Source organism: Populus nigra, chromosome 12 (genome assembly GCF_951802175.1).
Source record: "Populus nigra chromosome 12, ddPopNigr1.1, whole genome shotgun sequence".
In the NCBI taxonomy this organism is placed as follows: domain Eukaryota; kingdom Viridiplantae; phylum Streptophyta; class Magnoliopsida; order Malpighiales; family Salicaceae; genus Populus; species Populus nigra.
This window is the reverse complement of record NC_084863.1, coordinates 2,388,407-2,411,484: the sequence shown is the minus strand read 5'-3', so window position 1 is coordinate 2,411,484 and position 23,078 is coordinate 2,388,407. Positions and strand designations below refer to the sequence as shown.

The window sequence follows — 23,078 nt, the reverse complement described above, 5'->3', positions numbered from 1 at the left end:
AAAGAGAGAATAACTACAGCTAGTTTTTTAAATTGTTTCTTGTCTAAAAAAATTGATTTTTTTAGATATTTTCGAATAATTTTAATGTATTAATATAAAAAATAATTAATAATTTTAATATTATAATCATCAATCAATTAGTTGAGCTGTCAAAATAATAGGATAAATATTATATTGCTTTCAAGCCAGTACCAGAGAAGGTACTCATTTTATTTTGGTTTGATTTCTGAACACCTTTTCCTTTCTTCTCATTATTATACTTTTGTTTTTACCAAAATATTGTTTATTAAATTAAAAATAAAGTTCACAAAATTCTTTAATTCACTCAAAAATTGACCACTACCTAATTAAATTTGACTAGAATTGTGAAGGCACGTCTTCTTTTCTTTATTCTTTCTTTGAATTGTAAGCAACCAATAAAATAATCAAATATATATATATATATATATATATATATATATAAATAAATAAACAAAAACAAAATAAAATAAAACCAACATGAAGCTAGCTAAACACAAAAGATTCACAACAAGCATGCCATGCCAGATTACGCATGCTTCACGATGATTAAAGGGGTGACTGCATGTCTTTGTAAAGTGTAGAGATCTATTAGGTGAGTCACAAAGGATAGGCATTGCCATTAAGGCTATTAATGAATCATGGCATGTATATATGTGATAGAAAGCAATTGAATGAATATCGAGTGGTGGCGCAGTAGCTTGGAAAAAAAAAACATTCAATGATTGAGAAGCTTTTTCACCCGTCGGTTAACTTTCTCATATCAATGATGCGATGATGACGAAGATAATGATGATTAAGGATGTTATTAACGATGATTAGGGGTAACTATGCTAATTTGAGAAATATTTTCTTGCTGTGAGAACACTGGAAAAACTCTGTGAAGTATGCTTTTGTCATAATTTTGTGATAACAGTCATTGCGCAGAGCAGGATATATAGGACAAATGGAAACATGTGAATCCTATAGAAAGTTATTTCCTTTATTAAAGAAAGATAGTGGCGATTCATACACCTACTGGATAAGCATATTCCTCAACAGGAAGCAACTTTATCAAGAGGGATGGTTTGACAGATTCATCGCCAATCACCACTCCCATGTCAAATTCAAAAATGGAAGAAAGCTTGAAAAAGCAGATATTCCACTCAGAACAGCTATGTATAAATATGATATCTTGGTCTTTCTGGAAAGTAGGCACACACGCCCTTTGTTGTAGATTGGACATTGAGGATTGGTGATAGAGTGGGAGCTGGGAGATATTTCTGCTGTACTGTGGGCACGATCTCGCACTTACAAAAGATGTGGATGCTGCGGCAAAGACACAAAAGACAAAAGCATCTACATGCTAAACTCACAGTTTAACAACCAATTACCTGCCACATGAAATATCCACCAAAAAAAATCAGAGGATTCCACATATTACAGTTCTGTGGCAGCATAGGAGTTTCAGAACTCAGTTTCCATTGCAACCTAGTTGAAATGCGTGAGTGACAAGTTTTGACGTTGGAGTTGATGATTGAACATTTCATCCATCAGATTAACAGCAGAATTCAACGAGAATTGATGGGGTGCGCGCCTTTAAATCCTGACATTTTCTTGACCGCAAACGCTGTGAATCAGTCAGTGTATGATAACTTGATCAAGAAGGTTTGATTGTATTGAGATTTACGATCGAGTAGAGTACAATCTTAACTTGATCAGACAAGAGTGGGATTTCTAGCAAGGCTCATGCACCAAAGGAGCTTGCCTAGAATAAAGAAAAAGCTCTAAGCTCCACTTAGTCTTGCCTTGGTCAACTGAATTCAAGGTATTGATCAGTTAAAAAGCATAACACTTTTCGTTGACAATTCTAGAAATCCAGACCAAAAACACCCCAGTGAATGAAATTCCCAATAGAAAAGGAAAATGAGATGAGATATTCAACTAGAAGCCTTACCACTAATGTCCATATTCCTACCATGACATCATAAAGCAAAAACCAAGCCATTTGAACTCCTTTATTGCAGGTAGTTCCCATCATGCATGACAGTGGTGAATGTTAGGCCAAAGTCCACGCCCAGTGATAATGACAACACTTGTAAAGTTTAGATCAACTCCTCATTATCAAATAGGTAGAACCCCTCGTGAAGAACTCTGATACTCCACGGAAATTAGAGTTTTAGCTAGAGAAGTAGAAGATATTAGAGTTTGGCTCCAAAATGCTATGGCCTAGAGTAGGACCACCAAAAAGAAATACTATGAATGGAAACTAATTGAAACACATTGTGTGTATCCTCCACAACCAAAAACTTTAAATCTGCTTGAACTTTCACCCTGATTAAAAACGATGCAAGGTATTGTAGAGGGAAGGTCAATGTGTAAAAACCCACGTACAGAAAGAACCCTGTACACTATCAAGAACCTTACCAGGGAGATCAAGTTAGCCATGATCTACAAAAGAAAGAAGCTCAAATGAGCTATCTACCTCTGGCCTTGATCATGCTGTGCAATGGCCATCCCTATCCATTTCCTCATAATCTATCCGTCTAACCCTTTAAGAGTTCAGGAAGGGTAAATCTATCAGCATCTAACAGGAACGATTCAAACTATCCACAGCCTTCTATCGTATTTTTTACCTAGTCAACTTGATTAGGTGTAGTATAGAAAGATGGAGCCAGCTCGTTACTATAATGAGGGATTTATATAGTGAAATCACAGCAGAATATATTCTAAAGATTACTTGAAGCTTCGGGGACTCCTGAAATGGAGATGCCTTGATTTAGAGGTTACATGAGACTGTTAAAATAGAAACAAGCACTGACATAGCAGCCTGGCAAAGCAGAACAAAAATTAAAAAATGCCAAAGAGGAATGCCAAGAACAAAGGTAACTGTTTAGAATTGCGAAGCATTTTTCAGCTATTCACATTGTCCAGTCAAGGATCACAAGGGACATCAATATTTCTATTAGAGCTGCATTCCGAACCTCCATAGACTTGTAGACTCTTGTTTTTTGGATCTGTTAGAATGTATCATACTTGCTGTACTGCTAATGAAAGAATTCTGATCTGTTTCAGTAGATACACAATCTATCTCTTGATAAGCTCTAAAATTCAGTTCAGGAACATCTGCTCAATACCAGGCAAACACTCTGTATACCGTGGGCTTGTTCTATATAAATTTACACCTAATTTGCAAAGTAATTCCACATCTCCAACGCAAACACAAGTCTCTGATATAAAATCTTACAGAGGCCTCAAAAGTGGGTAATCTTCAGGCAGTTCCCTCTCTGACAGCATGTCATTTTCATTCTGAGGTGTCCACAACACCTCAACTGCCTGCATGGCAATATATTTAAACTGCACTGCCTGAAGTGGAAGAATGGCACGCAAAATTTACAATACCACAGTGCAAAAAGTCTTCCAATCCAGAACTTAAATATGAGATCTAAAATATTGAAACTTTAGAGAAGTGATCTTACCACTATATAATCATTGCCAAATCCATTAGTTCTCTTGCTTGTTGTGCTTCGCCTTTTTATGCTGTTCATATTGACAGTGTCTGTTCATCAAATTTCCCATGGAAAGTTGGTCGCAACGTTTTTCAACATCCTCCATGCTTCGCTTCACATCCACCTGATAAGAAAGCAGAGTGCATGTGCATCTATCCATCAGTCCTGATATATACATATCAATCAAGTTTGAAATGTAAAAGCAGGAAGAAGACAGCCTAAACAAAAATTACACAAAAAAATATGCTAAATCCAAAAGAACATGCATAGATATATGAAAAACCAGATACAGTTCTAGGAAATGGCTGTATACTTGCAGATGAATAACCAGAGATGCAAATAATCAGGGTGCCAAAGCAAAGCTACTGAGGTCTCTGTAACCGAAACAAATCCATGTAAATCTAACGTAAATGTTAACAGATTTACATGATGAGATGATAGAGCATGCCCTCAAGGGTAACAACAGAGTTTCATTGACATTCACGAAATTATTATCATGGTTTTTAAAAGTTAAACTTTAGCAGATTTGTGAAACGTGACACGTTTAAGAAAAAACAACACGAAACAGTGATGGAACCATTTTCTCGATGCAAAAGAATGCTGGCAGTTTGTCATGAAATGAATGCCCATGGCATCAGGTTATTGAGATGGATTGTTCAAAGGGAAATGAAACATATTCAAAAAATAATAAAGCAAGATCTTCTAGTCTTGACTGCATATGTACTTCTTCTGCCGAAAGCATACGAACAATGCCTCAAGACTTGGCCATAACGCCGACCACGAAACCAATCCCGTGTGTTCTAGAATCAAGAAAAGAGATTAAACCACAATTTTGAACATTTTGTTTAAGCACGCAACTCTTTGAGAAAATGAAAATATGAAGAAGAAAGAACCAGATACATCATAAAAAACTCAGAGACCAGGCAACAAGAGCTCTAAAAAGGTTCAAAGGTGTAGCCCTACAGGTCTCAGAGAAACAAAAGAATTTCAGAGTCAACTATAATCTCATGTGTAATTGCCACTGCCCCAGCAAAGGTTCAGAAAGCTCCATTCCCACATTCTGTAACAAACCTACAGGTTTTCTTTCAGCTTTGCAAACCAACACCTGTCCTTGTTGCTAAACTTCACAGGCCAATATTCCAAAAAATTATTCCACTAGTCTCAAAAGCACCCTCGTACCGATTACAATTAGAAATTAAAAACAACTTCCCCCTCATCTCCGGGCAGTGATTCATCACCCTTGTCCAGATAATACCTTCGTTTCTACAGAATAACCTCAAATGAATAGAAAAGGGTGCCCTATAGCGTTCTTTCCAAACTATTTGGAGTTATGATTCTAGCATTGTCTGGTTTTAATGGTCTACAAGGCACTGCTTACATTCCATAGCTCTCTAATCACTATAATATTTCAGAGCATGATGATTTTCTAAGATTATCTGTGAAGTCATTAACTATACATATGTGTTCCTTAAAGTTTACGACTTATGCCTGTCATGGTATAATCTTGGGTTAATAAAAGATGGCCATATCGACTAATTAATCTATAATGATGTGCAAGAAAGTTCCTTCAAAAGATTGAAAAAATAATTTACAAGCGTTTTCCTCACTTGTTGAACTCTGCATATTAAACCAAAGCAATCATAACTAACAGGCACTTTACTCTTAACACAAACTCTTAGAGTCCCCTTTGACCCAATCTTGTAATACAGTAATCTCTAACATTTTTCTTTCATTAATCAAAGAATGCAATTCATCTTCCACATCATGTCATATACCAAACAATCCTAGGCGTTCTAACCCCTTCTTCAAAAACTAGGTGGGTATGTCAGATAGCGACAGACTTCAGGAAAAAAAAAGAAGGCCTTCGCCACGAAAGGTGCCTAAAATTACAATTTGGTCCCTATAATTTAAATGTTTTCATAATTGGTCCATCTTCTTTTAGCCTTTTCATTTTGATTTTAAACTTTATTTTTGTGTTTCAATCATAGATGATCAGTCGTTAGGATAGAGAAATCTTTTGGTGGCTCGATTCTAACCATCAAGAACTCATAAGTTAATCCGGAATAAGGCTCGGATTATAAATTGATAGAGTTAACTCATTTTTTTTTTATAAAAATATCAAAGTAAATGTGTTTTATCTTGGGGTGACCAAAGTTTTTTATCAAATCAGGTAAAATCAATCATTTTTTTTTAAAACTTAGATCGGTCTAAACCTCAGATTAACTGGATTTTAAGTTAACTTGCTAGGTCAGTTCGAATTTTATAACCAATAATTGTAATATTATTAATTTCAGTACTTAATATAAACTAAAATAAAAAAAAATATCTAATTATTTTTTAATAAATTTGTCAGTAAAACATTTAAGGGTAAAATAATTTTTTATATTTTATTATGTATTATCTATAATAACTAAATAGGATATAAAGATAATCCATTTATGTTATATATATAATTTTGTCTCTGACACTCTTAATATCTTAACTCCTATATCTTCATTTCTTTTATTTCAAAATAATAACGAAACTCTATGGAAAATCGTTCTTTAATGGAGGCGTCGAGTAAACTTTCGTAAGTGCTTATAAGTAGTGTTCGCGGGTGCCATTCTGGGCCAAGTTCTCTTAAGTATTCTCTACTAAATGGGCCTCGATTTTCAAAATCCTTTAAAAGAAATCGATTTAGCCCAATAGCTTTAAATGGCCTATAAAGCCCAATGAATCTCTTTAGGGCACGATTCAATCACTGAGTCCAAAAAACCACACTATAAAAACCAGGGTTTTGCCACTTCTCTACTAAATGGGCCTAGATTTTCAAAGCCTTCAAACGAAATTGATTTAGCCCAACAACTTTAGAAGGCCTATAAGCCCAATTAACTTCCTTAGGGCACGATTCAATCACTGAATCCAAAAAATAACCCTATAAACACCACACTATAAAAGCCAGGGTTTTGGTCCTCCATCGCTATCTCCTTGAGCTGCAGCAGCTATTCACCAGTCTCTAGCTCTCCGCCTCCAAAATCCAAAAACAAAATCCAGGGTTTTGATTGAAATCATGGCAGACAAAGCAGTTACCATTCGTACCAGAAAGTTCATGACAAATCGTCTCCTTTCAAGGAAGCAATTTGTAAGCTTTGACCCTCGCATTCTCTCTTTTTTCTTCATTTTCTAGGTGCCCAAACGAGGGTTTAGTAAAGAATTTTTTTTTAGTGTTTGATTTTGTTCTACTGAGTCCTTTAGATCTTGAACTGTAAGGAAGAAAGTTTAGAATTTTTGAGATGGTTGTTTATGAATGTTTGTTCCTGGAAGTGTTAGTGTTATTGTTTGTTGTATTTGGAATAAATTGTTGGTACTTGAATGGATCGCGGCTCTTAAATGGATATACAGAATATTGTTTGTGGGTTTTTATTAGTTAACGTGAATAATCTTGGTTTTGTTTTGCTTCAATAGAAATAAAGCGTGTTTTAGATTAGGGAAGTTCAGTTTCTTTTTAATTTACGTTAGTGATTAATGTTTGTGTATGAATTCAGAGTTGGACAAAATAGTAGGGGCCGGTGATGTGACAAAATATTTGCTACTCTTGATGGGTTTCAAGGAATCCATTTGATGTTAGCTTCCACCAACATCTCTGAGCTCATGAATCCTTTTGGTTTCAAATAATTTTCTGGGAGTTTTTATTGGCTGGTAAAATGAGATGTTCTAACGTGTTTACTGACCCTCGCATTAGTGGTTATTGTAGAACAATTATGCTTTGGTGTCAAATGGACCCTGTTAGAGCATTACCTCCTAATATCTGTGTTTGCATAGGTTATAGTTCAATGAAAATGTGTATTCCATTGTGTTTGTTTTCTTTTTTAAGTAAGGTCTTCAAGTGTTTTTGGTTTTAATTCTTCTCTTTTGATTAACGCAGATCATTGATGTTCTTCATCCTGGTAGAGCCAATGTTTCTAAGGTATATCCTCAGTCTCTTGTTGCTTTTCGAAGTTTTTTGTGCTTTATTTTTCTGAGCTGTATCTGTTTCATCCATGGTTTTTGAAAAAATATTTGCATATTATATGAGGATTTGGAACGATTTTCCATTATTGTCATAATGGGTCTGTATTGGACAATTAACTGTGAGATAGTTCTAATGTAGGAATAACATAACTTACAACTTGAGTTTTTTAAGGTTATTTGCTTTGACCATTTTTTATCATAAAAGTTGACTTTTGAGTGACTGATGCATCTGGTTTTGTTGTTTATCTTGCACTTGTTCTGTTATGAAGGCAGAACTGAAGGAGAAGCTGGCAAATTTGTATGAGGTGAAGGACCCCAATACAATCTTTGTGTTCAAATTTAGGACCCATTTTGGTGGTGGGAAATCAACTGGATTTGGGTTGATTTATGATACAGTTGACAATGCAAAGAAGTACGAGCCCAAGTACAGGCTCATAAGGGTATGTCTTAAATGCACATTCTCCTTTATCTTAACTTCCATATTTGTTTTGATATTATTTTCTTGTGGATTTCTTGGGTTTATGCAAGTTATGTATTAATTAAGTATATGGAGCTAAAATTAAAATCATAGTTTGGAACATGACACTTGTAGAATGAATTGACCTGGTTATTCAATTTGGAGTATGCAGTTGATGTTGTTGAAAGATAATTATTAATGGAGTGCTCCTTTGCAAGTTTCTATTAGTTATAGATGTGATTCTTATCCGTAGCCAAATATTAATGTTCTGCGATTGTTTTTTTCATATTCTGTTGGGTTGATTAAGCATGTCATTCTGTCAATGTTTGTCGGAATCATGTTATTGTTCAGTTGTGAAAGCTCTCCATCACATGCATTTTTGCTTAATCTATGTCTTGTATTGGCAGAATGGGCTTGCCACTAAGATAGAGAAGTCGAGGAAGCAATTGAAGGAGAGAAAGAACAGGGCAAAGAAAGTCCGTGGAGTCAAGAAGGTGAGCTCCTGGTTTTATTTATGATTGCCTCTTGATGTTTGTTATTTCCTTTTTCATTACTTTATGTTACAAGAGTAATAACTAACCTTAATATTTTCTGATGCAGACTAAGGCTGGAGATGCTGCAAAGAAGAAGTGAGTTATAGGTGATTTTGTGGTAGTTTTTATGTGCCCTTATGCACCAGGGGGGGTTTCTTCAATAGTCTTGTGCCCTATCATTTAGAAATGGAATATTTCTTCTTTGTGTTGATGTTTGGGTTATCTTATGTTTAGCAAATTATCTGATTTTGAGCACTCATCTGTGGACAAGTTCTGGAACATCGAGCCATTATATATTTCTAGTTATTTTCTTTTTGTTATTTTCGTAATGATACTCAATGCTGCACCTGGAATTAGATCTCATGAAGAAAGTCTTTTAAGGAAGGTTTCAAAATGCAACATGGAACAATAAAATTAAAAGTACAATGTGATTGCCAACTAGCAGTGTATTTTCTGCAAATTATGGTATGTTTTCGTCAAATTAGTGGTGAATGTTTTGTGCTTCCCGTCAACGAATCCTTTTCTATCATATTCTTTTGATGATATTCCGAAGATTGGGATTAGATGCTGAATATGAGACGAGGGATGTATGAGATGTGTATCCACCTCTTTCATATTAGGCTAGAGTACGTGCATGTGGGTCTTAGACTCAGCTCCCGAGCAAGCTTTTTATTTATTTTAGTGCCCAAGCTTTCTCTTGTTATTCGGCTTAAGGTGGGACAAAATCCAATCCAGTGCGCCAGAGTGAATGAGAGGACGAAGCTACCGACGGTCGAGGAAAGAGTTACGAATTTGGTTTCAGTTTCTAGGAGGTAGGTCACGCGTTCACACAATTCTATATAATTTCTAGCTTCTTGACATGTCCTTGTAAGACCCTTTTAAAGCACGATTTGCACGCATATTGATTCAGGGAAGTCCATGTGAAACATTCAAGTTTGTTGGTTGAAGATCAATATGCTTTTCGCATCGCTTTCGCTTTGATTATGTTCTTGACTAAATCTATTTAAGATTTTCAGACTCGCTCCAGATTCTTTGCTGGCCACTTCAGTTGCTGAAAAAAGGACGTGCATGGATTGGCCATTGGAGAGTTTCTTAGTTAAAAAACTAGATGGACCATTTGTTAGCTTGAAGCAAGCAAACAACCGCTCTTTCTTAACTTGAAGCAACCAAACTGAGCCACCCGAAGACTATAGAGCCATTTTAACAGGACAGCAATTCAAGTCATCATCATCCAGAAGCCTTTAAATAGATTTATTTTAGTAAAAATAACGTTAATTTGGACAGTAAGACAATGACTTCGTGGTAGCTGCAGTAGAAACCACAAACAATGTGAGGTTCAAGCCATGATTCTGTCAAAATCAACAGACGGTTCCCTACTCTAGGGAGTACTCTACACTATATCACTATATGGATTCTGTGTTAATGGCAGCCTTCACCCTTTATTGATGAACAGTAAAGGCATTATGCCAAACTATGAAGTTTAAGTGGTTGGCATCCGAAAAGAGAAGTCGTGTGCCACTGCACCAGACCAATATCAAACATTTATTTATTTATTTATTTTCAGGCAAGGAAGTTGGTAATTGTTGGATAATGAAATCCTTACCATTACTAGCTCATGAAGACTCTGAAAGTCTTGCTGCTGAATTAACTTATGTTTAATACATTGTAGCGTGTCCAGACGATTTGATCTTAGCTCGTTCATTGAATGTATACAAATCACTCCATCCATACGTATAAGGTAAATATCGATTAAAAGTAATCAGAAATTAAATTATTATCACTGTAAATCCAATGTTATACACGTCTCCAATCTATACAAGTCAAGCAAATCCATTGGCACCTACTTCTTTTAATGTAACTGAGAAATATGACAGAAACCAAAAATAAAAAATCTGTACATAATTTCCCCCTTAATTTTGACAAAAAGAAAAGGAATGAATAATAGGGTTTTTGTAAAGTTTCCAATTTATTTATTATTAGTACTGGTTTACTTGCTCGTGTTAGGTAATAAAAAAAAATTAAACTTAAAAATAATATCCGAGTGGTAGGGTTTTTTTTGTATTGTTATTAAACTTGACACAACGAATTAACTTTAAAAACTCCTGACTTATTTCCTAATCAAGCTCAATATTCAAATTAAATCGTGTGAGAGTTGTCTCGATGTGACTCAGCCAACCTGAATAACGAATTCAAAAACAACCTGAATAGCTGGTAAAAAATATTGTTTGACTTTAAAAAGTTTTAAAATGATTTTTTTTAATATAGTGATGGTGATATATTTGATCAATTTAGGCTTCGTGACTTAACTTGTAAAATTTGTAATCTAAATCATGGGCTCTATTAGATTTAACAACTTTATTTTTTAAAACTAATTTTTACTTAATGAATCACGGGCTTCACTGCAAATATCAGGATTTTTGTTTGAAACTACGATAACTTCATAGAAAGCAAATCAAAATAAATTTAAAATACCAATTTAAAATTAATAAACTGTTAAATGATAAAAAAAAGTGAAAAGGATTTAATTGGAAGAGAAAAAATTGGAAGATGAATTTTTTTAAAAGAAAACTATTTAGCATTATTATTAAACTTGACCTTGCAAGTCAACCTTGAAACCTTTCAACTTGACTTTTTACTTAGCCCGAATTTATAATTAACCCGTATGTGAGTTGAGTCTAGATGACTTAGTTGATTTGGTGAGCCCAAATGCAACTCGAAGATTGATAAATGCATGGTTTGACTTTAAAAAAAAAAATTCAAGATGATATCTTTTTTAAAAAATATTGTTACGACAACATATTAGATCAATCTAAACTTTGCAACTTAACTCGCAAAACTCATGACCCAAGTCAAACATGAGTTGAGTTGTTGGAGGGTGAAATTGAAAAAATAAATATTCAATTAAAAAAGAAAAAAAATGAGCCAAGTCAACATGGATCAACATGTCAAATTCATGACCCGAGTAATGAGATCGTGATAACCCCATAGTAAGCAAATCAGGAAAAAAATGTGAAGCTCAATTAAAAAAATATTCAAATAAAAAGGACTTAGAAAATGAATAGAGTCAACTCGGGTCAACCTGTCAAACCTGCGACCCGGGTCTTGGAATAACCCATAAAAATAAAATAAAAAAAAAATTACTAGGCTGAATTTCTAATCAACCTAATTTTAAAGGATGAAATATAAAAAATCAATTAGAAAGCAACACAAAATAATGAACCGTGTCAACTCAAGTTAACTATTAAACTCATGACCTGATTTATGAGATTAGGATAAATTCATATAAAACGAGCTAAAAAAAGTTATGAAACCTTATTTTCAACAAATATAATGTTAAAGGTTGAAATCAAGAAAAACAAACTTAAATCTATAAGACTTGTATGTAACTCAACATGAAAAAATAAAAAAAAATTACAAAACATAATTCTTAAAACGATCTAATATTGATAATAAAATTAAATAAATAAATAAATAATTTTTTTTTGAGTTATTGAAAGGTAAATTAAAAAAAAAAACTAAATAAAAATAATACTATTCTAGTAAATAGTATAATGTGAATGTGAATAAAGTGATTTAACTGTACTCTATAGTGTTTTTGTTAATTACTTCATAATAATAATTTGTGGCTGCATTTTAATTAAAAAAAAGCTCAAGAAAAAGAAAGAAAAAAAAAGAGTGAATCGGCGGCTTCGAAGTTCTAACAATAAAGATTCCCATTTGTCTCTCTCAATTTCACGTGTACTTTTCCTTTTCCTTTTCTTTTCCCCCCTCTCTCTCTCTTCCCCTTCCTGTTTGGAAGTGAGACTATAAATATAGTGAATTGGTGGACTAGTTTATATCATCCTCTTGCACTCCTCTTTCCTTCTCTTTATCTACTCTTTTCCACACCATTCCTTATTAACCCCATTTTCTTTTTTTACTTTCTTTCATCATGGAGGATGATAATGGTAATCAACTTTTCTTTTGTCGTTTCTTGAATTATAATGAAGGGTTTTTGTTTTGAAGGTGTTTTTTTGCATCGATGTTTTTAGTCATGGTTTAAGCTGGCTCATGTTGTGCTTACATGCTTTATGTTTTGAAAGTTTTGTTGTTTTCTTTTAATGGGATTCTGAGTTTGGTTATTTTCTTGTATTTTCTTTTGGTTCTAAGTCTATGGTTGGTAATTTGGTATATTATTTTTTTGGCTGCCATGAATTTAGATTTTTGTTTTGTTTAATTTATTTGTTTTTTTTCCTTTCTTTTTTAATTAGGAAACGAAGAGTTAAAGTTCTTCCCTTTAACATTTTGGCTGTGTAATGTTGGAATTTTAACCTTTAATATATTGAAAAGATATCTGGATGTCTTAAAATGGCAGACTTTCCAAGAATTTCAGCTATATGTCCTGTTTTGGACATTTACAGAGTGAGCTTTCTTTTTTCTGTGTTTCTACAGATTGATTTGTAGAATTTGAGGCTTAATATATAGACGTATAATGATAGCAACAATAGTCCTTTCGGTCTGTCTTTGAGAAACATTTTCATGTCTTGTGATGTTTAAACTAGCAAAGATAATGGATGGGTTCATTTCTGAGAAAGCAATAACTGATTGTAAATCTAAGAATTATACCATTTATTCAAACTTTAGAGCTGGTCTTTAATCTTTACCATGACTGTCTCATAAAATCGGCCAAGTGAATGCTAGTATGATTGAATGCTTTAGATCACTGGTTTGGACAATTTGTTTAAAACAGATGTTTTTGGATTCTACAAGTTAGTTAAAGTCATATTGTATATAAGAAATCTTAGATAATTATATGTCATTTTCATCAATTATAGATCAGTGGTAACATTTTTGTTTTGTTTTACCCTCTTGCTTTTCAATAGTGATGGAAGCCGAAGACCAAACTATTTCCGTGGCATCTTCTTTTGCTGGTTATCAAGAAGGTACATGTCAATTGAGTTTCTTGCTCCATTTTTTTTTCCTAACATGTTTGGACATTTTAACGATAAATTAGCATCGCCAGCAGTTGGTTGATCAAATTATATGTACTTTCATGAGGAACATATGTCAATTTATGCATTTCCATTTCTTAATTCCCCAATCAATTTGATCGTTTTCATTATTGTGAACACTGAGAAAATTTGTCTCTGTCCTTGTTTGTGTTAATGCATCATGGCTCCCAGTCCCCACTTCTCTGTTTGTCTTTTTCCCTTGCTGTTTTCCCTGTTAAGGAGGACTCTTAGGTTTCAAGACCATCATGTATCTGTCTCTTGATAGTTATTGATTATGAAAGTTTTTGTTGATTAATCAACCAGCTGTTCAGGATAGAGACCACAAATTCTTAAGTAGAGCAGTTGAAGAAGCTTATAAAGGCGTCGAATGTGGTGACGGAGGTCCATTCGGTGCTGTCGTTGTTCGAAATGATGAAGTAGTCATGAGCTGTCACAACATGGTTTTGAAAAACACTGATCCCACTGCACACGCCGAAGTTACTGTTATTAGAGAGGTTAAGAGTTGAAATTATCATATTCCCTTGATTTTATCTGCAGTAGTGTTGTGTCGTGTGTGTTGATGTGAAAATTGCAAACTTATTTTGGTAATTCCTGCTATACAATGCATGAATAATATAAATTTACCTTGCAGGCATGTAAGAAGCTGAACCGAATTGAGCTCTCGGATTGCGAAATATATGCGTCCTGCGAGCCTTGTCCAATGTGCTTCGGCGCCATCCATCTCTCAAGACTCAAGGTCGAGTAGCTCAAATTCTCATTTTCACGTGATATTTAATGCTTCAAGTTTTCCAAGTTTCTAACACGTTTGTGTTTTTGCATTTTCTGCAACAGAGGTTGGTTTACGGAGCTGAAGCTGAAGCAGCTATTGCAATTGGGTTTGATGATTTCATTGCTGATGCATTAAGAGGTACTGGGTTCTATCAGAAGGCTCACTTGGAGATCAAGAAAGCCGACGGTAGTGGCGCTGTTATCGCAGAACAAGTATTCGAAAAGACCAAGTCGAAATTTACCATGTATTGATTTCACGTAAAGCTTGCTTACTGTGTATTTATCTATTGTATGATCTCCTTATTACATATTCCAATATATAGTTGGTAGTTGATCATTAGAATCATCAAAATATAATTCTGATTTAACTATTATAAACAAAATAAATTTTTAGCGTGATCATAAAAACCAGGTTAAACCCAAGAAAAATTTTGTTTAATCTTCTTACAATATATTGAAAGAAAGAATGAGGGATTTGAATCCAAAAATTCAAAACACAATAATTTTGAAAATAATAAATTAATATATCGTTAAATTAGTTCAAGGATCCACACATTCATTCCTCTAATTTTGTTGATTATTGAAGTAAAATAAATATTATTTCACGTCAAGCAAATAAATTTAATATCCCTTAAAGTTAAGGGAAATCGATAAGATTACAAGCATATTAATTAGAAAAAGCTCTCTAATCAATTTCTTACCATCAAGTGAATGTAATATTAAAAGCAATTTTCATTCATTTGACAGTAGTCTAGGAATAAAATTTGTGCATTTATTCTAAGCAAACATTCAAAAACTTGACAATTTAACATATTTTACTCTTCCCTAATAAATCAAGATGAGAGTTGCAGCAATCAAATTAATTCTTTTGCTCCATACTCTAGTCACTAACAACAATTATGGATTGAAAGAAACTAGAAAACATACATGTCATCTCAAAACAATTCAATAAGCTTGAATAACAATCAATAGCATAATTTTGAACAAGGAAAAATGAATATTTGAATATAAAAGAATTATAATGATAACATGACTTCTCACAACTTGCTAATGGAGATGGTATGTATCCCTTTTGAACCGAATTCAGGAATTTAGTTCATAGTTGCTGGAAAATTGACAAAAGCAGAGAAAAAATGAATGTTTTTCCGAACCTTGTTTCAGTTGTGTTTTGCTCTATTTATCATCTCCCTTGGTTGTCAAATTTCTTCAGGATTATTAGGCTAATTAGAAGTCTTCATGATACTAAATTCTTTCCTTCTTTATCTGGTCCTTGATGTTAGATAAATTTCTCAGAATTTGTGTTGAAAACTAACTTTGTTGCTGTCACAACTCTGTTATAATTCCAACTCTGTTGCAATTTAGATTTTGTTTCTGATTTGGTTCCTTAAAATATCCGACCATACCAACTGTATTCTTTCATTCATGGCATGTTATAGGCTTGATCTGAATCTTTATTGGATCCTAAGACCCACCGTTTTTATGTCAGACTCTCAGCTGTAGTGAGATGCTCGGCACCGTTAGTTTCCTTATCAGATCAAGAGACCCATCTCGTCCTTCAGATTGCGTCTGGAGTTTGGCCTTCAAAATGATTTTATCTGACTTGGAGTACTTCATGAAAGTTTTATTCCTGAATGTTTAGATGAATTTGGGCTTTTGAATCGTCTGATTTCGATATCTAAAACTCAAGATATTCTCGTTTGAATATCTAGTGTAAAAGCAAAGAATCTTGCTGCAAGTAGGATTCTGGCCTGAGTTTGCAGGTCTGATTAGAGATCCAAATGAGATCATATTTTTGCTCATAATACCTTCCTGAAAAGCTTAACATGTGTATTTTAACTTAGATTAAGCCCCATGTTTTCATTCAGAAACTCTAACTTGGCGAAAAACCTGTCACAAGAAGCTAGGTTCAAAACATAAAATGCAGAATTTCTTATCTTTAGCAATTAATTCACAAAGTTTTTTAGACATGCCAAACTCATAAAAATAACTTTCAATGAATTCAAATAGCTCAAAATACATTAAAAAAGCATAGTATTATGAATATTTCATCACAAACTCCTCATCTCATTGTTTAAAAAATACAGTTTTAAAAATTAATTTTGGCTCTTGTCTCATCTCATTGTACTACTCTTAAGGAAAACCAACTTAGTTTGATGTTTTAAGTTCTCTAGTTAATCACATATTATGTTGTTCAAATTCTGGAGGAGGCCGCAAGACAAATATTTGTCTGTGAATACATCAGTCCGACAGTTGATGATATACTCAAGACTCAACAAGATAACAAGACAAGACTCTTTAGTTTCTAGCATCGTGTTTGATTAATCTTTCATGACAGAAGGGTCTAGTGTAAAAGAGACAAAAACATGTTTGGTCGAAGAAATGAAGATATAAAATAAATCAAGATAGTTTTGGAGTGAATTTCATAGCTTTCAAAACAAGAAAACATAAATATAAGGAGACATGCTCTCTCAGTTTCCACGACCCAAATCTCTTACATCCCATTGCATAGAGTATTCTTGCCATTTGGGACAGAAACACATCTGTAATGTTCTCCTGTCACATTTATTTTATGAACATAATAATGGACTCCGACGACTTCACTTGAATTTTGGAAGATGAAGCGAACACTACATCACATGTACACTACAAGAGCAACAGTGATTATTCCACCTGTTCCGGGGACAATAATATTTGTAACCAACGACACAACACACAAGTTTTTGAAACAATTTTTTTTTTTTCAAAAATTTAAAGATATTGGTCTTGAACCATTTTTAAATTTTGAATATTACGTGCAAAAATCCTTAACGGATGACAAAAATGATTGATGTTGAATAGGATGTTCTAACTTCTATGGACAGCTGCTGTGCAGCAGATTTTAAGCAAACGCCTTGGCTTCTTAATCCAAGCCAACCATGATGGTAACGGGGATGTTTAGAATTATGATTATAATTGTTTTTTAAAGTGTATTTTATTTAAAAATATATTAAAATAATATTTTTTTTATTTTAAAAGTATTATTTTTTATATTAGTGTATTAAAATTATTTAAAAATATTAAAAAAATATTAATTTAAAACAAAAATTAATTAAATTTTTTCAAAAACACTTTTAAAATATAAAAATAAATAAAATATATACGCCAACTTGTGTACACTTTGAAATTCTTGTTCAAGGAATGCAGGGATTAAGTTGTTGTTCCATAACATAGTAATAATTCAAAAAACAAATTAAAAAATAGTATTTTCTACGTATTATTTTTCATGAAAAACTAATTTTTCAATTTTGTATGATTTAGAAGTTCTCCGTGATTTTTCAATACAAGTTTTTCAAATGAGAAAAAAAAACATATATATGCAATACAATTTTCTTATACACAAGCATTTTTAAAAAATGTAAGTTATTAAAATTATTATTTTTCATTTTTTTTATATTTGGTTAGTGACATAAATTTAATTTTTATTGTAAATCTAATATAAATATCTTTTGAGTTAACAATATAAATTCTTCATAACAATTTTAGTAAAATAAAATTATTATTCTATAATTAGATTATTCCAAATACAAAATACTAAGTTGAAAATTATGATTTATGGTTTTTTATGAAAAATAGTTGTAATCTTAATGGGTTTCTTATTGAAAAATGAAAAAAAAATTGTTTTCATTTTCAATAAATAAATAGGTTTTTCAATTCTTTATTGAAAAACAAAAACTACAAAAGAAAAGGGAATTAAAAACTGTTTCTGCTATTAAACACACCCTAACATTTTTCTTGATTTCCCCCAACCTAATTAACCAAACCTTTCACATTCAATTATTTAAATTCAATCACTTAACTCTCTGGCTAAGGTGCTTAGTATTTCTTAGAAAAAAAAAACATTTAAAATTGTTCTAATGGATGCTACCAACTATGTATTGGGCACATTATTTTTGGAAGCTTTAAGAGATATTTATCCAAAATATTAAAGGAAATAATTGTATATCATTCAAAGATTGTAAATCAATTAGCAAATCAAGAATTTTTGAATTTTATTTCCATTTTTCCTAATTATCTCATCTCTTTCTCAAAAAGAATTCAACTAACTCTATGGATTTTCTCTGAATTACCATATTAATAATAAAACAATTATAGGATTTCACATAATTCAAAATCTAATCAATTCCCATAATTGATATATATTCAATGTCATCACGAAAAAAATAATTAATGCATGCTATACACAAGAATTATCATTAATGCATATAATATAAAAAAAATCTAATCTAAAAAGAATTAAAACAATTACACCAAGATTTGTTTGATAATATTGATTTATCTTAACAACCACTTTAAACACCAATGCTAATTATCTAAATAAAAAAATAACAGCAAAGCTTATTACTATTTTTTTCCCCCATAAATAAAAGAATAAGAGAAAAAAAATCAAATTCACTTAAAAAACAAAAACTAAAAATAAGGCAAATATGTGTTTTCATTCAATAGCCTTTCTTTCCTCTACCTTTCTCACCTGTTTTCTCCCAATGGGTCACCACCACCCTTTCCTCTTCTCCCTCTTCCTCCTCCTCTTCTCCACCGCCACAGCCGACGACGGCGCCACCATTCTTAAGCTGGCCAACTCTATATCCCCATTACCCTCCGGCTGGTCCACAAAATCCTCCACCACTTTTTGTTCCTGGCATGGTATAAACTGTGATTCTTCCAAATCAAGAGTCACCTCCATTTCTCTCTCAAAACTCAGCCTCTCAGGCACTCTTCCTCCAGAAATATCTACCCTTTCTGAACTACAATCTCTGTCTGTACAGGGCAACCAGCTTTCTGGGGATCTCCCATCCCTCGCCAACTTAACGAATTTGCAATACATTTTCTTGGATTCCAATAATTTCACGTCCATCCCTCCTGGTTTTTTTCAAGGATTAACGGGTTTGCAAACGTTTAGTATTGGAAATAATGTTAATTTGTCTCCGTGGCAGCTTCCAACTGATTTAGCTCAATGTACTAGTCTGACAACGTTAACAGCCAATGATTGTCAACTTTTTGGTTCTATTCCTGATGTTTTTGGGTCGTTACCAAGTTTGCAGAATTTGAGACTGAGTTATAATAATTTGACGGGGGTTTTGCCACCTTCTTTTGCGAATTCTGGGATACAGAATTTGTGGGTGAATAATCAGCAAATTGGGTTAACTGGGAGTATTGAGGTGATTGGATCGATAACTCAGTTGTCTCAGGTTTGGCTTCATATGAATCAGTTTACGGGTCCTATACCAGATTTGACAGAATGTAAGAGCATTTTTGATTTGCAGTTGAGGGATAATCAGTTTACAGGGATTGTGCCTGCGTCGTTGGTTTCTTTGCCGAATTTAGTGAATGTTTCTTTGTCTAATAACAAATTCCAAGGACCTGTGCCTCAGTTTCCCCCGTCTGTTATCACCGTTAAAAATGAAGGGATTAACAAATACTGTGCAGGTCCTGGGGTTCCTTGTGATGCTCTGGTGATGACATTGCTTGAGATTGCTGGGGGTTTTGGGTACCCGTCGACATTGTCTGATAAGTGGGATGGTAATGATGCTTGTGGTTGGCCCCTTGTTACTTGTGACGTTGGGAAGAAGAATGTTGTTACTGTGAATTTGGCAAAGCAGCAATTTACGGGGAGTATCTCTCCATCATTTGCCAAGCTCTCTTCTTTGAAAAGTTTGTATCTCAATGAGAATAACTTGACGGGTTCAATTCCTGATAGCTTGACCAAGCTGCCAGAGCTAGAAACCCTTGACGTTTCCAACAATAACCTATCAGGAAAAATTCCCGAGTTTCCAGGCTCTGTGAAATTAATTACAAAGCCGGGGAACCCTTTCTTGAGGACAGATGTAGATACTTCCAGTGGAGGAACTACCAATGGCACTTCCAATGGAGGAACTACCAGTGGCACTTCCAGTGGAGGAAGCAGTGCAGGTAGTGCCAAGATACCTGGAGGTGTGATTGCAGGCATCATTGTTGCTGTTGTCATCTTTATTGTTGTCCTGTCATTTGTCTTATATAAATATAAGAAACGACATCCCAAATCTGGGAAGGAGTTGAAATGGGATGGTGGAAAGGTATTTTTCAAAAATGAAGTTGCAGGTGGAGGGAATGGTTCTAATAAGGTCCCTATTGCATTGCATAGCCAGAGCAGTGATGGTGATAACAGCAAAAATATTTTTGAGGGTGGGAATGTTGCTGTGCCAATTGAATTTCTTCGACAAGTGACTGATAATTTTCATGAGATTAATATTATAGGAAGAGGTGGTTTTGGAGTTGTTTATAGAGGAGAGTTGCATGATGGAACTAAGATTGCTGTGAAGAGAATGGAATCCACAGTGATGGGAAACAAAGGTATTAGTGAGTTTCAAGCAGAGATTGCGGTGCTTACAAAGGTTAGGCATAGACATCTAGTTGCTCTCTTAGGTTATTGTATAAATGGCAACGAGAGACTCTTGGTCTATGAGTATATGCCACAAGGAACATTAGGACAGCATCTATTTGAATGTCACGATTACAGGTACACTCCACTTACATGGAAGCAGCGGATCACAATTGCACTGGATGTGGCAAGAGGAGTTGAGTATCTGCACAGTTTAGCACAGCAGAGTTTCATTCACAGAGATTTGAAAACTTCAAACATTCTTCTTGGGGACGACATGAGAGCCAAAGTGGCTGATTTTGGTTTGGTTAAAAATGCACCAGATGGGAAGTATTCTGTGGAAACACGATTGGCAGGCACATTTGGTTATCTTGCACCTGAGTATGCTGGTAATTGGCTTGGCCATTTTCGTATATTCTCAACTTTGTTGAAGGGATTTCTCCAGTTGCATGTTCTTCTTAACAATGATTTAGCAGTATGAAGATTGGAATGTCAATAGGTTCACATTTTTTGTCATGTTTCTCACATGGTCATTTCATCTTAGCATCTATTTTGTGTTGTGTCAATTGAGTTTTTTCATTGCAACAATTTAGAAATAGCCATATTTTTGCCGTCCAGTAAATGCTTCAGGTTATTGGCTGCTGATATTGATCGTAAATTTCTCTTGATTTTGATGAACTGAATTAGTTGATGGTTAAGTTTAGTAAGGGTTGACTTTTTACAAGGTCAATTTATTCTACGAACAATTTCTGTTGTTTGCGTTCTCATTGGGTGCATGCGTGCAATTATGTTTGCTGCAAGCATGTTTTCAAAGACATCTATGTGAATTTGCGTTTAATTCTCAGATTCTGCACGCACTTTCCTTTTGTCTGATGAAATTATTTGGGAACCAGTTCCCTTTGTTTGTGGATGATCCGAATCTGAATTGGGTCTTCTTTGTTTTCTTCAGCTACTGGAAGAGTGACTTCAAAGGTGGATGTCTATGCCTTTGGAGTTGTTCTAATGGAGATTATAACTGGCAGAAAAGCAGTGGATGACACTAGGCCAGAAGAGGCAGCTCATCTGGTCACATGGTTCCGCAGGATCCTGATCAACAAGGAGAACATTCCAAAGGCAATTGATGAGTCTCTAAATCCAGATGAAGAGACATTAGCCACCATTTATACGGTGACTGAGTTAGCAGGACATTGCACTGCTCGTGATCCACATCAGAGACCAGACATGGGGCATGCAGTGAATGTATTGGCACCTCTTGTAAAGCAATGGAGGCCGGCTAGCCAACAAGAGGACCAGAACTGTGGCCCTGACCTTGACACCAACCTTCCTGAAACACTGCGAAGATGGCAAACTGAAGAAGTAACTTCTACGATGTCTGATGATACTTCCTTCACTCAGACCCGGTCAAGTGTTCCCTCGATGGCCTCTGGCTTTTCAGACACATTTACTTCAAATGATTGTCGGTGACAAAAGGAGATTAAAATACTTTTGAAGAGGTAAGGTAGAAAGGTGAAGATTGGTATCCTTCTCAACTGGCTGGATTGCTGCCACCAGTGGTTAACAAACTATATCAAGGCTTCATTGTATTTATTTATTTATTTATTTTCGTTATTTTAATTGGTCCAAAGCTGAACATTAGAGCTATTTAGTTTTTTTTTCTCTCTCTTTACTGTAGTCGTTGAGGCTACTGATTGATTTAGCTACCCTGGAGTCAAATCAGAAACGGGGAGAAAAGGTGGTTGTAATATATTTCAGGCTCTATTCTCTTCTTCTTCTTTTTCATTATTATCATTATTGTCATTGTTATTGTATATATTGCTTTCAGGTGCTGATTGCTGTGTGGAGATTTTTAGCTTTTTTTTTATTCGTGGCTTTCCTTTATTAAATTATTAAAAACAAAAACCTAAAAAAAATATGAAAAACAATATATATTCACTCACATAATATTGTGGATTTTATTTTATTATTCTTGAAAAATTAAAAATTTTGAGAATCAAATTTGATAATCAGACTAAAATATAAGTTTTTTTTTGTAAAATTGTTTATCAATCGTCTTTTTAAAAAATCTAATCTCCAAAGTATTTTGTTTATGTTTTTGTTTTTGAACTCTTCTATTTGAAACTTTTTATTTTGATCAAAAACTCTATTTTGTTTATATTTCAATCTCTGAGTTTGAAAAAAAAGAAAAAGTCATCAGAAATATCAGATAAAAAAAAAAATAGTTGGTTGGCCGACATATGTTAATAGAAAATTCAAATTTGGTATCAATGTATTTATTTTAACGAGATGAGTGTTATTAACGTGCTTTTTTTAACTCCATGTTGTTCCAAAAAAGCAAATCAAGGTTGAGAAATATATTTTTTAGATTTTTTTTGTATTTTTTAGCCAATTTAGGGATATTTCAAGTTGAAAATTAGTTTATTAAGATTTTAAGAGTGTTTA

The 23,078-nt window shown here is 33.7% G+C and overlaps 3 protein-coding genes and 1 non-coding gene across 4 annotated transcripts; all 4 read left to right on the top strand.

Moving 5' to 3' along the window:
* The first annotated feature begins 6,446 nt into the window (after nucleotides 1-6,446).
* Nucleotides 6,447-8,806, top strand: LOC133669157 (small ribosomal subunit protein eS24z). Its single transcript, XM_062089196.1, has 5 exons — nucleotides 6,447-6,627; nucleotides 7,411-7,452; nucleotides 7,766-7,936; nucleotides 8,361-8,447; nucleotides 8,554-8,806. Exons 1-5 carry the CDS (start codon nucleotides 6,556-6,558, stop codon nucleotides 8,584-8,586), a joined length of 405 nt encoding a protein of 134 aa, XP_061945180.1. The 5' UTR covers nucleotides 6,447-6,555; the 3' UTR covers nucleotides 8,587-8,806.
* On the top strand, nucleotides 7,050-7,136 carry LOC133670284 (small nucleolar RNA SNORD24). The gene has a single exon (XR_009834032.1). It is a non-coding gene; the product is annotated as a small nucleolar RNA SNORD24 (small nucleolar RNA).
* A 3,425-nt stretch (nucleotides 8,807-12,231) lies between the features above and the next one.
* Nucleotides 12,232-14,573, top strand: LOC133670182 (guanosine deaminase-like). Its single transcript, XM_062090687.1, has 5 exons — nucleotides 12,232-12,433; nucleotides 13,349-13,408; nucleotides 13,781-13,971; nucleotides 14,109-14,213; nucleotides 14,309-14,573. Exons 1-5 carry the CDS (start codon nucleotides 12,418-12,420, stop codon nucleotides 14,495-14,497), a joined length of 561 nt encoding a protein of 186 aa, XP_061946671.1. The 5' UTR covers nucleotides 12,232-12,417; the 3' UTR covers nucleotides 14,498-14,573.
* Nucleotides 14,574-18,607: 4,034 nt separating this feature from the next.
* On the top strand, nucleotides 18,608-22,405 carry LOC133669570 (receptor-like kinase TMK4). The gene is made up of 2 exons (XM_062089766.1): nucleotides 18,608-21,028; nucleotides 21,589-22,405. Exons 1-2 carry the CDS (start codon nucleotides 18,709-18,711, stop codon nucleotides 22,101-22,103), a joined length of 2,835 nt encoding a protein of 944 aa, XP_061945750.1. The 5' UTR covers nucleotides 18,608-18,708; the 3' UTR covers nucleotides 22,104-22,405.
* Nucleotides 22,406-23,078: the final 673 nt, after the last annotated feature.